The sequence below is a fragment of the Aptenodytes patagonicus genome, chromosome 2, assembly GCF_965638725.1.
Source record: "Aptenodytes patagonicus chromosome 2, bAptPat1.pri.cur, whole genome shotgun sequence".
In the NCBI taxonomy this organism is placed as follows: domain Eukaryota; kingdom Metazoa; phylum Chordata; class Aves; order Sphenisciformes; family Spheniscidae; genus Aptenodytes; species Aptenodytes patagonicus.
The window spans coordinates 111,417,328-111,432,264 of record NC_134950.1 but is presented as its reverse complement, the minus strand read 5'-3'; the positions used below and the strand labels follow the sequence as shown (position 1 = coordinate 111,432,264).

The 14,937-nt window shown below is 39.7% G+C and overlaps 1 protein-coding gene across 1 annotated transcript in view; it reads left to right on the top strand.

Moving 5' to 3' along the window:
• Nucleotides 1–718: 718 nt before the first annotated feature.
• Nucleotides 719–14,937, top strand: part of CNTNAP2 (contactin associated protein 2) — a 1,225,394-nt gene continuing 1,211,175 nt past the window's right edge. Inside the window, exon 1 of the mRNA XM_076330744.1 lies at nucleotides 719–1,328. Within this exon, the coding sequence (XP_076186859.1) occupies nucleotides 1,232–1,328 (97 nt within the window). The 5' untranslated portion in view covers nucleotides 719–1,231. The remainder of the gene's footprint in view (nucleotides 1,329–14,937) is intronic.

Genomic DNA, 14,937 nt, shown 5'->3' with positions numbered 1-14,937 from the left:
GGGGAGGGAGGCAGGAGCGGGCCGCGGGGGCTGCCGCTGCGCCCCGGGGGCGGGCAGGGGCGCCGGGCGGTGCGCCGCACCGAGCCTCCGCGCCCAGCGTCAGCACCGCGGACAGCGGCATCGGCGCGGCCTCCCCGCTGCTCGGCCCCGGCCCCGACCCCGGCCCCGGCCCCGGCCCCGGCCCCGGCCTCCGCCGCGGCTCGGCCCCGGCCCTGGCCCCGGCCTCGACCCCCGCCCCGGCCCCGGCCCTCGCCCCGGCCCCGATCCCCGCCCCGGTCCCCCGGCTCTGGCTCTGAACCAGGCAAGGGAGGACGAGCAGGGTCCTGGAGGCCGGAGGGACGCAGAGGAAGAGGGAGGAGCTGGAGGAAGCGGAGGGAAAGGGAGGGGAGCGCTAGGGAGAGGATTTTCCCTTCTGCTTCTTCTTTTTTTTTTTTTTTTTTTTTTTTTTTTTTTTTTTTTTTTTTTTTTTTTTTTTTTTGGGCCGGGGGGGTTGCTGCTGCTGCTGCTGGCAGCGTTTCCTCCTGCTGGAAGATGATGAATACATGAGGAGAGAGGCTCTGAGCCTGCTTCTCTGCTGCGGGAGTGTCTCTCCCTCCCTCTCTCTCCCTCTCCCCTCTCCCTGCTCCTGTGTGAGTGTTTGGCTCCCCGGCTGTGTGTGCGTGTACACTGTGTATATATATATCTGAGCTGGGAGGTTATTGCAAGCTTCTCTCAGCAGCGCTGCTCTGTGCAGGAAGAAGGGCTCAGCTGCAGTGGTAGCATCAACAGCAGCATTAGCAGCACCAACAGCTTTTTCCGCTTTTCTCCCTTCCCTTCATCTCCATCTCCCTTTCCCTCCCTACCCCCACATCTTTTTGGAGATTGCTTTTTTAATTTTTCTTTTTCTCTTCTACAATCCTTGTTATTTGGTACTTCGTGGCTTTTTTTTTCTTTTTTTTCCTCTGAGAAGGAGGCACAGACACACACACACAAACACAGAGAAATAAGGGAAAGAAAAGTACTGGGACTTATCCTGCTGCTGCAAACCCAGAGATAGCAGACGAAGAGGGGGGTTGGCTTCTACCCCAAGGTAGAGGGGGGTTGGCTTCTACCCCAAGGTAAAGCCCTGCCCCCTTTACCTCCTCGCCACCTCCTCTGAGAAAGAGAAGGAGAGAAAGAGAAGGGGCCAAAGTGGAGAAGAGCAGGTCTTCTGCGGCTGGCATTTGGAGTACAGGGAGCCAGGAAGTGAAGGATGGTTGTGGTTACCCGAGCTGGCTGCAGGGCAGCTCTCTTCCTCTGGATTTTCAGCAGCATTAGCTGCAGAGCCAGGACTGCTCTGCCTGCGTCTCGTAAGTACCCTTTTCTAAGAAGCATGCACAATTTCAGCTCTGCAATAAGCCAGAGGGGAATTCCCACAACTCTGGGAGGTTGATTATTTTTTCTCTGCTGGTGAATCTTGTGTTTGATTTTCTGTGTATTCATATGTGTATGTGTGCACTGAGGTTTGATACTGTTTGCAGTGCTCCCCATCAGATCTTCCTTGGTGTAGATGGTTTCACTGGTAGCTGGTGTGGAAAGTTGAAAGACCTACTCTATGATATGGTCTTGGTTCTGCAATGGAGTCAGAGGGGGAAAGGAATCAGGCAGAAGCTGTTCAAAGTTTGTGGATGGTTTTTGTTTGTTTGTTTGGTTTGGTTTGTTTTGTTTTTTCCCACCTTCCTCAGAAGGTACACAATTTGCATTTGGAAGTACTTCACTTCCACAGTTGTATGAGGGAAAAGAGGAGATGTGAGCAGTTTACATAACTAGTGTTTTATCAAGGAGCAGCAAGAGAAAATTTTGTCTCATTTGAAGAAGAAAGAATGATGGTGAGTTGACAAGAGGGAACTGAGCCAGGACAGCTTTTCTTGAGAGTGAAGTTTTGCGTCCCGTAATAAAATGAGCAAAGGTATTTTAGAGGAGACCAGCAATTGCCCCCCTAGGGAGGCAGAAATAGTAGAGGAATGATCAAGCATCTGCTGAAATGCTGAACTTCAGACTGGAGGAGTACAGAGCATCTATACAGGACCCAATGCTGCTATCAGTGTAAAAATGACAGCGTACTCATTGACTTCAATGGGTGTTAGATCAAATCTTTAACATTGCACTGAGCTGTAGTTTCCAGCAAAACACTTGCAGGTAGATGTCAGTGTTAAGTATTTAGTTGTTTCTCTTCAGACCATGTAAAACATTTGCCATTTGCAAAGTATTTTTGAAAGGCATACTGAAATGAAGCAGTGCATTTTTATAGAATCATCAAAAATAGACACCACTGTTGACTTCCTCTGCTGTTTATAGAGGAAAGAAATGTCCTGAGATGTTACAGATAGACGTGTTGGGATTGTGTGTATGTGAATGGGGGCTGATTCTACTGACCAAGCAGGGAACTGTCTTAGAATATAATGTATATACTGCACAGAGATCTATGTGGATTATTATATTTATTTATTTATTTGTTTCCTTGGGGGCAGGAATGAACAATGCAATGATTAGGGAACTGGAGCACTGCTATACTTTCTCAGTAGGTTTCTATCTGTTAGCATCTGATACCTATTGAAAAATAAAACAATGTTATTGTTCCAGGATTTGCTTACACTTAGACATGTATTTGCGTGTCAACAGAAAATGTACAGCAGTGTCTGCATTGTATCTAGGTCTCAGAGGCTACAGGATGTTGAGGTATTTTTCTACCTTTGATTTAGGAGAAATATTGATCCTGAGGTTTACTGCTTAGTTTTGACCGGCTATCTAATTTTTCTACTGATTATTATTTCTCCGTGGTCATCTCTCTGGCTCTGCATAACAGGAATATACAGGGGAAAAAAAAGATTTGTGATTTAGGTTGTCAGAAATCTGTTCTTGGAAAACAAAGTTCCCTATACTGCTTTTCTATAATAGGGCTTCTGAGCTTATTTTATGTCATTCAGTAACTAATGGCTGTAGTTTAACTTGAAAATGACCTACAGTGGGTTATCTGATTACCCAACAAACAAATCTTTAACTTTTGAAAGAAGTGAATTGAGGAGTTAATGGTTGTAGTAACATCACTATAACCAGAAATTCCATAAATAAAAGATATATATAATCTTAATTACAATTTACTCATATACATTCCCATCTTGACATTTTTTTTTTAAGATATTCAAAGATTTCTTCATATTAATTCACCTTCTAAGAGCTTACACACTACACTCCTTATGTAGTGTATAGTGTTTCATTTCTGACTCACTTCTGAAAGTGAAATGGAGCTAGATTTGTTTACTGGAAACAGAAATATAGCTAGAAGTACATGTCAGCCTTAAAATTACAAAAGGAGTGTTCACATTGCAGTACATACTTAAAATTCTTGTAAAGATGTACGGGTGCTTGGGAAGTGGTACCACAGTAGGAACTCAAGTGCTGTGTCACAGTGTTTTGGTGCACCACTTAACTGGTTATTCAGTTGCACGCTTTGGTATACAAACTGGTCACTGTGCTGTATTTTCTGGGATTGTTTGTCACTTTAGATGCAACTGATTGTCAATGGCATTGGGGAATTTTGTTCTCCTTTAACAAGAGAATACACTTAGTTTTTAATCTCTTTTTTTTTTTCCTCATCAATTAATTTTGAACATCATATTGGGAATACTTCTGAAAGAATTAAAAATTGTGTGAAATGCAACTTTGCTATAAAACTGATTTCCAACCACGTTTTTGTTTTCTCCTCCATTGCTGCTCTATGTTTTGACTTTGAAGTAATTAAAACCAGCAGATTTATTAATTACAGTATTTTTTAGGAAGTGTGCAAGATTCATGGTGTACAATGAATTAAGAATCCTTATATACGAGCTTGCTATTCAATATTTTCTTACAGCCTGCTGGTGCTGACATAGAAAAAATAGTTTTCAGAAAGAATAGAATTGCACATCACTTACATGAATATATTGCATCTCAAATGTTTGTTTACTTTGCAATGTCAGTAAATCTATCTCTGTCATTAAAATGATGTCTCTCAGTAATACTGATTCAGAAGTGATCGTGTTGAAGGCTTCGAATCTCATTCAGTTTTATCTCAAAATGAAGTGGGTGTTGAAAGCCCGTCTTGCAGTACAAGAAACATACACCATGATACAGTATCACACACACTAATACTTAGATCTTACTGTAAATTTTATTCATAGTCATGTTTTTCATACCTTGGCAATAAATTCTTCATATTCTTGCAATTTTTTTGAAATAAGCAGAGGAATCAAAATACTCTTAACTTCTGGAATCAAGGCTAATGAACAGCTCAACCAGGAGAGGTCATCACAAGATAAAAAGTAACACAGAAAATACAAATTTAGTGCTTTATAGTCTTTTACATGGCTTAAAGATGGAATGATAAGAATATGACTATGGGTAGACTAACTTTCACTTGTGTTCTTATAAAAAAACACACAAAGCAGCAACCTTGTCTTCTTAATGAGAATGTTAAAGGGATTTATCATACGATCATCTGCTTCTCTATGAAAGCAGCTCACCTAAAAAGTAATTGTCTTTCACAGCTGTTTTATTTTTGGTTGTGTCTGTTTATGTGCAATGCACATAACATACAGAAATATTAAAACTTCTAGTTCTGATACTTTTCATGCTTTTGCAGTAGGTCCCATACCACTGCTGAAGTTGAAGTTTGACTCCATTTTACAATAATTGATGGAGAAATCAAATGAGGGGCAGGTATAGTAAATCATTAAGATTTGTGCATAAGCAAAAATATGCACCTTTTAGCTTTGATTGCATGGCACTCAGACTTTCCTTAATAGCTTGGGTAAGCGAGAAAAGTATTTAAAAAGTGTAATGTCCCTTTTAAAAGAGCAAAGAGCATTGTATAAGAAACTTCTTTTCAGGAGTTCTGAACTATACAGAATTAGAGAAGTCTATCTAGTTCACGGTGCTTGAATGTTGGGTATGTGGGGATGTCATATATTCTATTACACACACATTCAGGAATAGTTCTCTTCCAGGTAATTTTTTCAGACATAATGGTATTTTGTGAAATCTGGTCAATTCCAGTTGTGTGTCTGTTACATCTGATCAACATTTCTTAGTTTAGTCCTGTTGTCTGGATGTAAACTCAGAGATCCCACAAAATTTAGTTTCAAGTATACCAAAACATTTTCATGTAGATTTAACGTTTAATCACTTTTCTTACCCCTGGGTATCAAAGCACTTACAAATATACTGAACTTTTAAACTGAGGGTCTAAGTTTCCTTTAAGACCATAGGATTTCATAACATTAAACATATGCTTTTTTTTCTTTTAGAACAATTTAACTGTAAATTAGACTAAAATTTACATGCATAATTATAAATAGTATTGTTATTTAAGGTGCTATACATCACTATATAATAAAATTAACATTCAACAGGCAAACAACAGTTTGTTAATTGGTTATTATTTAATGACATTCAACTGAGTTACTCAGGGTGACTTTTTAAATGAATATGCTTTTCCTAGAACAATACGTTACCTTACATGTGAATGAAATAGCAATAAGTAGTCTGCTGTCATTTCCAAATTGGTGACAGCAGCTAGAGCCTGCGTTGGTGCTGAAAAGCCAAAGCTTCAAGGAGTCCTTAACTTCTGTGTATGCAACATTGCACACAGCCTGATTGCAGACATTTGTCTATATACAGAAAGTCTGATTCAAAGTTTGATGTGGTCAGTGGGCATTGAATCAATTGCAAATGTCATTGAATTAATGTTTTAAAAACTGGTTTTTGCTTGGGTTCTTTTTGCTTTGCTTGTGGTTTTAGTTCATTTATTTTTTTTAAACTCTGGTGCAGTAATATGGAATAAGACACAAAAAGTGCTTCAGTAAGTGGTTCAGTCTGCAAGAAAGTTTGAAAGTGAAGTTAAAGACTATGAATTGAAAACTTTTCCCTGTGAACATTGGCTGTTTCTTTTGCAAGGAGATGAGAAATATTTTCTGATTATCTCTCATTTTTTTGCTCAGGTACTTTTAACACATTTGAAAGATTATTTCAGTTGAGGCAGTTGTGACAGGAAATTCTTTATATATAATATATTAATCAGACATTAGAAACTGTAGATCTACTTGGATAACTCACTTCACTATGGATCTGTGACAGACAGTATGTTTTCCTATAGGAGTTCTTTAGGAATTTCAGCTTAGCTCTTTAAATCTTATAAAGCATCAGTTCTCATGTTCAATGTTTAGTAATTATAGCAATATTTAAGACTTTGTAATACTCTTAATGCTTGGGGCAATAACAAACTATGCACAAACTATGGGGGGTTTCTACATTTTCTTTTTCTACATATGCAGAAGCTGATCTACCTCTGGGCAATTTGACTCATAGGTCAAACATAAGATAACTAGTTAAATCTTGAGGTGTGCCACTGCCTATGTTTGTATTTCCTAAATACCAATCATGCTCAGTCTTACGAAAGTACATGGACTTGCAAATGTGTTTCATTCACTTCAGATAGAAAATGTTAGAGAAGCAATATCAGTCATCTTCATCAGATGAAACTCTTGAGTGACTTTCTCATTTTGCTACTCTTCAAATTTTTAAAGAATAAATTTAAAATTACAGCAGTGTTTAGAAAGAGGTAATTTGATCAGGGCATGATTTCCAAAATCCACATGAACATGGGAACCTTTTTTGAAGATCAGGAAGATCTGTGGCACAAAGAGTGCAGTCTGGTAGCTTGAGTCTTCTCCCACTGAAGGAAATAGAAGTTGTGCCACTGATTTTAAGAACTGTGTGGTTATGGTTTTTGTCAGTGAGAAGTTCATGATTCAGTCCATTGGTATGAGATACTATAAATGTTTAAAAGGTTCTTCAGACTTCAGCCTTTGAACTAACATTGATTTTATCTGTATTACACTTCATTTATTTAGCTACTCTATTGGCATTGCATAGGTAGGTAATCTGAGACCACCAGCTAATTGCAGAACATGTTAAATCTCTAAATTTGGTGGTGTAGGAAATTGCAGTAATCAGTAATCAATTCTCTTCAGCCATTTGCAGTTGAGCTTTGAAGATGTCATAGATATAACAAAAGCATTCCCAGGACCGATGTTTGACATTTACAGAGAACTCGGGCATATCTAGGTTTTGATAGCTCTGCAATTTTACAAGCAACTTTACAAAGCTGAGACCTTTCCTGCCTGAGAAATTGTCTCAGTATTCATGCACTGTTGTAGTAGCCGGCCATTTCCTATTTGTCCCTTAAGCTTGAACAACTGATAATTCAGAGCAGCAAGGGATATTGACATTCACATTTACCTCTTTCCTCTGCCCAAAAAAGTCTAGAGATTTTTTGGCTTTACAATCTCCTGTAAGGGTGGTTCTTTCAGACATTTAACCTAAGTGGTCATGCTGAGCCCACTGAGGGACTGGAAGATTTATTTACACTTACAGTTCATAATTTGATGCTAATATTTATCAATATTTAAAATATTTATCACATATTTTATTTTCAGCTGTGTAAACAGTCCAAAAATACGTTTTAAATAAATCGGTGACTAAGATCCACTCAACATAGCTAGAAACTTTGTTGCCAGTTTTGCATTTGTATCAGTAAAAGCTGGGTTACAACTTTAAACACGTAAATAAAATAAGCAGCTAAAAATACTTTCTAGTAGCCAGGGAGCATTTGAACTGTTCTAGTCAAAGGATTTTCCATCCCACAAACAAATGTGATATTTTAGAATGAACATTTATTATTTGTTTCTTTAGAATATTTGAAGTCCCAGTTTAAAGGGAAAGTAACATTTTCTTGTAAAAAATTAATGACCTGTTTAGATATCTGTCTAAACATAACATAAACATTCTGCTTGATTTTGTAAAACTGCTATATCATTTAATATTTTGTAACCTTTGCTCAGGGAAATCAGCCACGCGCATGCTACATTTCTCTCTACTTTCTCTGTTTCTACAATGTAGGAATTATGTGCCTATAAGCATTTTTTGCATCAAATCTAGGGTTGTGCCACTGTCCATTTTTTTATCACCTAAATGGTGATAAAGCCTTGTCTGTGCCTCTGATTGATTGCTCAATCATCTTGTATACTTACACCAATATTTATTGTGAAGCCAATGAAACCCTGGAATTTAGAGCAAAAGAATACAGAAGAAGATGAGCAGATGAGCTGAGGGGACTGCAAGGGTCCATTTCCATAAGGGGTAGCAGAAAGTCTGTGATGGCAAGTTTGCCAGAGAAGAAAAGGAAGAGTTACTGCCATAAAGAATGGAAGCTTAAAAGTATATGGGCCTAATGCAATGGAATGCAACACAGCAGGCAAGGGAATTGCAATATATTTTAGGTTTTCATGTCTTACATACTGGGTTTAAATGTCACTGGTGTGAAGTTCTTGAAACACAGTTTGAAAGGCAGTTAAACTGGGATGTGATTTTACTCCCAGCTACATTTATGGGAATAGTAGCAAGACTATGACTGGGGAAAAGCCCTATGGATTAAAACCAAACCAACAAACAAGAAAACAAAAATCTTTAATTTACACCCTGTTGACCCAGTTTTCAAGCACAGATGCCTTACTAAGATCTCTAGACTCTGCCCAGATTGTCAATGAGACATAGAAAGGGCTTGTACGTGTTCTTTTCCCTGAATACAGACAAAAATTCAAATATCTTTTAAAAGATATCTTTTAAAAGATGAGGAAAAATGAAAAATAAAGAAAATAAATTAATTTTAATTAGTTGTCTCCCATACGATGACAGTAACATGTTTTCTTTCTGTTGAGGAATGGAGTTGGAGGGAGTAGCTTGCCCTGTCCACAGCATTAGCATTGCATTAGGAGAAGAGAGAAATGGAGTCAGAAGCATATCCTGCACAGGGCAGGCTCTGCTGGCTATATGCTCCCAAGCTTCAGCAAGCTGTACTCTCTATTGTGCTTTCTTTCGGTTTTACATCCAAAAAAATTATGCTACTGGGCATACTGTCAGTTATATGATGAATGTCCTACCTGCTTCCTTCCCTGGTACGGCCAAGCTGTTAGAAATGATAGCGGAATTCCCCATAGATAAGAGATGGTATCCATTACAGTTCCAACCTTCTTCCAAAAACACACACCGCCAGACCACACACCCATTTGCTTCTGCTCTTAATTTATTTGCCATTCCTCACATACCTCCTTTCTCATTTTATGAATCATCTTACTCCCTGCTCTCTGCCCTCTCCCCACCCTTTCCTCCAGCAATAAACTGACTCCACTGACTTCTCTTGGATTTTCATTGATTCATCACCATATCAAGTAATTTGCCGAGCCTGAAACTAAGGGAGATATTGTCTTCATTGATTCCTGATTAATTCATCCGTATGTGAAAGCTAGGTACACAGCTAATAACTCAATTGAAATTCCTTCACCGCTTAATTGCTGTGCCATAATCCTGGCATGTTAAATCAGATAATCAGATATTATGAATGAAGTTAAGATTCATTTTTTCCAAAAACAGTTATTAGATTATCATTATAAGGAATGCTTTTATTAATTCTGTTTATAATTATGCATAAAATGCACTTTCAGACTTTGGATCAGTACAGTGCATATATATTATACATATGGAAAAAATTGTGTCAAAGGAATGCTGTGAGTGAATCATGGTCCCAAACCTACATATTCATAGCTTATAAGGCCAAAAAGGATCACTGAATCCAGCTACGGTGATATAGTAGGTTGTGTTACTACCTTGTCCCGGTTTCAGCTGGGATAGAGTTAATTTCCTTCCCAGTAGCTGGTACAGTGCTGTGTTTTGGATTTAGGATGAGAATAATGTTGGTAACACACCGATGTTTTAGTTGTTGCTAAGTAGTGCTTACACTAGTCAAGGACTTTTCAGCTTCCCATGCTCTACTGACTGAGAAGGCTGGAGGTGCACAAGAAGCTGGGAGGAGGCACAGCCAGGACAGCTGACCCAAACTGGCCAAAGGGACATTCCATACCATGTGACATCATGCTCAGTACATAAACTGGGGAAAGCTGGCCGGGGGGGCCGCTGCTCGGGGACCGGCTGGGCATCGGTCAGTGGGTGGTGAGCAATTGCATTGTGCATCACTTGCTTTGTATATTCTATTATTATTATTATTGTTATTATTATTATTATATTTCAATTATTAAACTGTTCTTATCTCAACCCACGGGTTTTCTCACTTTTACTCTTCTGATTCTCTCCCCCATCCCACCAAGGGGGGAGAGTGAGCGAGCGGCTGTGTAGTGCTCAGTTGCTGGCTGAGGTTAAACCATGACATACCTATATCTGCTTTACACATAATAGAATCACTTAATCATAGAATCAACGTACCACAAAATGGTTTGGGTTCGAAGGGGCCATTAAAGATCATCTAGTCCAACCCCCCTGCCATGGGCAGGAACATCTTCCACTAGATCAGGTTGCTCAAAGCCCTGTCCAACATCAGCTTGAACACTTCCAGGGATGGGGCATCCACAGCTTCTCTGGGCAACTTGTTCCAGAATTTCTTCCTTCTGTCTAATCTAAATCTATCCTCTTTTAGTTTCAAACTGTTACTCTCATCCTATCACTACATGCCCTGGTAAAAAGTCTTTCTCCATCTTTCTTGTAAGCTCCCGTTAAGTATGGAAAGGATGCAATAAGGTCTCCCCAGAGCCTTCTCTTCTCCAGGATAAACAACCCCAGCTCTCTCAGCCTTTCTTTATGAAATGGAGAAGCCTTCTGACCATTTTCGTGGCCCTCCTCCGGACCCGCTCCAACAGGTCCTTGTCTTCCTTGTGCTGGGGGCCCCAGAGCTGGATGCAGTACTCCAGGTGGGATCTCAGGAGATCCAAGTAGAGTGGCAGAATCACCTCCCTCAACCTGCTGGCCACGCTTCTTTTGATGCAGCCCAGGATACGATTGGCTTTCTGGGTTGCAAGTGAACATTGCCAGCTCATATCTAATTTTTCATCTGCCAATATCCCCAAGTCCTTCTTGGCAGGGCTGCTCTCAATCCATTCATCACCCAGTCTGTACTGTTACTGGGGATTGCCTTGACCCAGGTGTAGGACCTTACACTTGGCCTTGTTGAACTTCATGAGGTTCACATGGACCCACTCCTCCAGCTTGTCCAGGTCCCTCTGAATGGCATCCCTTCACTCAGGCATATCAACTGCACCACTCAGCTTGGTGTAATACATAAACTTGGTAACGGTGTGCTCAACCCCACTGTCTATATCATTAATAAAGATATTTAACAGTACCTGTCCCAATACAGACCCCTGAGGGACACCACTCATTACTGATCTCCATTTGGACATTGAACAACTCTTTGGGCATGGCTATTCAGCCAATCCTTATCCATCTAACAGTCCATCCACCAAACCCATATCTCTCCAATTTAGAGACAAGGGTGTTGTGCAGGACCATGTCAATGGCCTTGCAGAAGTCCAGGTAGATTACATCAGTAGCTCTTCCCTTATCCACCAATGTAGTCACTCCATCGTAGAAGGCCACCAGATTAGTCAGGCACGATTTGTCCTTGGTGAAGCCATGTTGGCTGTAGCTAATCACCTCCCTGTCATCCATATGCTTTGACATAGCTTCTAGGAGAATCTGTTCCATGATCTTCCCAGGCACAGAGGTGAGACTGACTGGTTGTTAGTTCTCAGGGTATTCATTTTTACACTTTTTAAAAATGGGTGCAATGTTTCCTCTTTTCCAGTCACTTGGGACTTTGCTTGACTTTTCAGATGTGATGGAGAGCAGCTTAGCAACTACATCTGCCAGTTCCCTCAGGACCCTGGGATGCATCTCTTCAGGTCCCATGGACTTGTGTATGTTCAGGTTCCTCAGATGGTCTTGAACCTGACCTTCTCCTACAATGGGTGGGACTTTATTCCCCCAGTTCCTGCCTTGAGATTCAGGGGCTTGCGAGATGGGGAAATGCATTTGCCAGTGAAAACTTGAGGCAAAAAACTTGTTGAGTATCTCAGCCTTCTCCATGTCAGTTGTCACCAGATGCCCTCTCTCATTTATCAGGGAAGTACAGTTTCTTTTGTCTTCCTACCTGTCAAGCTTTTGACACATTTCCTCCCAGCATTGAATGTCTCAGTCTGGAACTATGCTCTTTATCCTAGGTTTATGACTTTACACATAGCCACATATAAAACGCCTAATGATTCCTTTTACCAGCTGACCTAGATGTCCCAAGCTTGTGACATGTGTAAACTTCAATTTCAAGTCATCTTCAGCTTCAAAGAGTATGCATTTTTCTGCAGTTCCAATAATAAAGATGTTAAATAATGAAGGGCTGAAAATCAGATTTCCACTGGTTCTCACTAGAAACCACTCATTTCTTTTGTTACGGTTACATTTTGAGATATTTAGTATGTCACATTTATGATAATTCTGTATCTTGGTTAAAATAATGTACACTGCCAGTCAAATGCCTTCTGAAATCGAAATGCATATTATTACAGTGTAGGCAGAAACAGATATAAATGCATACATATGCAAATTTCATGTGGTCCAAATTTGTCATCTCAGAAAAAAAAAAAAAGCCTTCAAAACATCAGGATACTTTGACAAGATCTGTCTTTTATAAACCCATGTTGATTTGCACTAATTACATTTACCTCCTTTAATTTTTTATTAATCAGGTTCTATTATTTTGTCTAGCAGCAACGTTAGTTGGAGTGGCTTATAATTATGCAGGTCATCTTCTTCAGTATCTGCACACTGTACTTTCTCTCAGTCTTTTGGAATTTCCTTTGTGTTCCAAAGGTTACTGAAAATCAGCAATAACCATGCTCAGAGACCTTCTCAGATACAGGTTGCCCTGCTGGTTTGAAACTGTCTAGCCTTGTTAGCTTCTGTTTAACATCTTCCTCAGTTTTTATTAGAATGTAAATTGTTTTGTTGCCACTCTGGGATCTGACTATGCAGTCTTGTTTGTTTTCCTAACACTGCATGTTTTTGTCTTTTCTACATGATTAGCAATTTCACCACTTGTATGTAGCAGTCTTTTGGTATGGATCCTTTTGCTCCTCATCTCCTCTCTCGCCTCTTTTAAAAAAAAAAAACCAAAACAACCTGCTTTTTTTGTTCTTTTCTTTTTTATTTTCCTTATGTTTTCTGTGCATAGATAAATTAAGCTTTGTATTCTTTAGCTTGTAATTTTTTCTGTGTTTGTTAGATTCTGATTTACAGAATCACAAAATGGTTGAGGTTGTAAGGGACTGCTGGAGGTCATCTTGCCTTGCTCAAGCAGGGTCACCTAGAGCAATCTGCCCAGGACCATGTCCAGAAGCCTCCAGATATTCAACAACCTCCCTGATTCTATGTGCTCTCCAAGGAGGTACTCCACAACCTCCCTGGGCAACCTGTGCCAGTGCTCAGTCAGCCTCACAGTGAAAAAGTTTTCCCTGATGTTGAAGTGGAACCTCCTGTGTTTCAGTGTGTGCCCATTGTCTGACAGGTTCCTGTCAGCCCATTTCTCTAGCCTGTTGAGGTCCTTCTGGATGACAGCACAACCCTCTGGCATATCAGCCACTCCTCACAGTTTTGTGTCCTCAGCAAACTTGCTGAGGGTGCCCATCATCCAGATCATTAATGAAGATGTTGAACAGGACTGGACCCAGTACTGACCCCAGGGGTACACTGCTCCAACTAGACTTCGTGCCACGCTCTGGGCCCGGCCGTTCAGCCAGTTTTTAATCCACTTCACTGTCTGCTCATGCAGCTCATACTTCATCAGCTTTTCTATGGGAATCTTATGGGAGACAGTGTCAAAGGTCTTACTGAAGTCCAGATAGATAATTATCAACTGCTCTCCTCTCATCTACCAGGCCAGTCATTTCATCATAGGATTTTATCAAGTTGGTCAAGCATGACTTCCCCTTGGTGAAGCCATGCTGACTACTCCTGATGATTTTCTTGTCCTTAATGTACCTGGAAATGGTTTCCAGGATGAGCTGCTCCATCACCTTCCCAGGGACCGAGGTGAGGCTGACAGGCCTGTTGTTCTCTGGATCTTCCTTCTTTCCCTTCTTGAAGGTAGGAGTGACATCTACTTTCCTCCAGTCCTCAGACAGCTCTCCCAGTCACCATATGTGTTTGCTAAAGTGTTTTTAAACAATTTCCATTCACAGTCAAATTTTTCTGTTTGAACTCTTAAATCCTGAAGAGATCTAGCTACTACTGCTACTAAATATACTTAAAAATGGATTCATACCTCCATCAAGGAGCAACCAAAATATGTCGTTAATACTAGAAACACATATACAGAAAATCTTTATTTGGAAAAAGATCTAGAAGACTAACAACCCTATCCAAGGCCAAATGCAGTAGGACATGTGTATTCAATTAAGCATTTAAACAAGTGCTTTAAAATAAGCCCCTGAAGACATCCAAACATTCCTGAATAAGTCTTTGATAATGATAAATGTCTTATTAAATTCTTGGTTGAAATAGGACAACAATATACATAAACACATATTAGAACCAAAGTAAAAGACTACAAATGACTATTCAGCTACAATTCTCATTATTGAATGATAGTATAATAGAAACGTCTGTTCACTATATTGTTGATGTTAATGACCCCAAATTTCAGATATAAATTTATCATTATTAGAAGTTTTAATTCTCACCTATAAATTAAAATATTATGTGCATATAATTACATGTTAAAATATTGTATTTTAAAATATTTATTTTTGCTAACCTGGAAATAGTTGCACCTAATTAAAAAAAAATTAAATTAATGTCTTTGAAAGAGAGTTTCTGAAAGAGCGAGCAAATAGTCTTTCCATGTACACGTGCATAGAGACAATAAAGTTGTCTGGGTGTGTTTTGGTATATTGTTGGTAACATATAATGAAGTTGCATCAAGCTTCCTCTTGAGTAGATAGCAGAATCTTGCAGGGAGTTACATAAAATTTTTGCTAACTT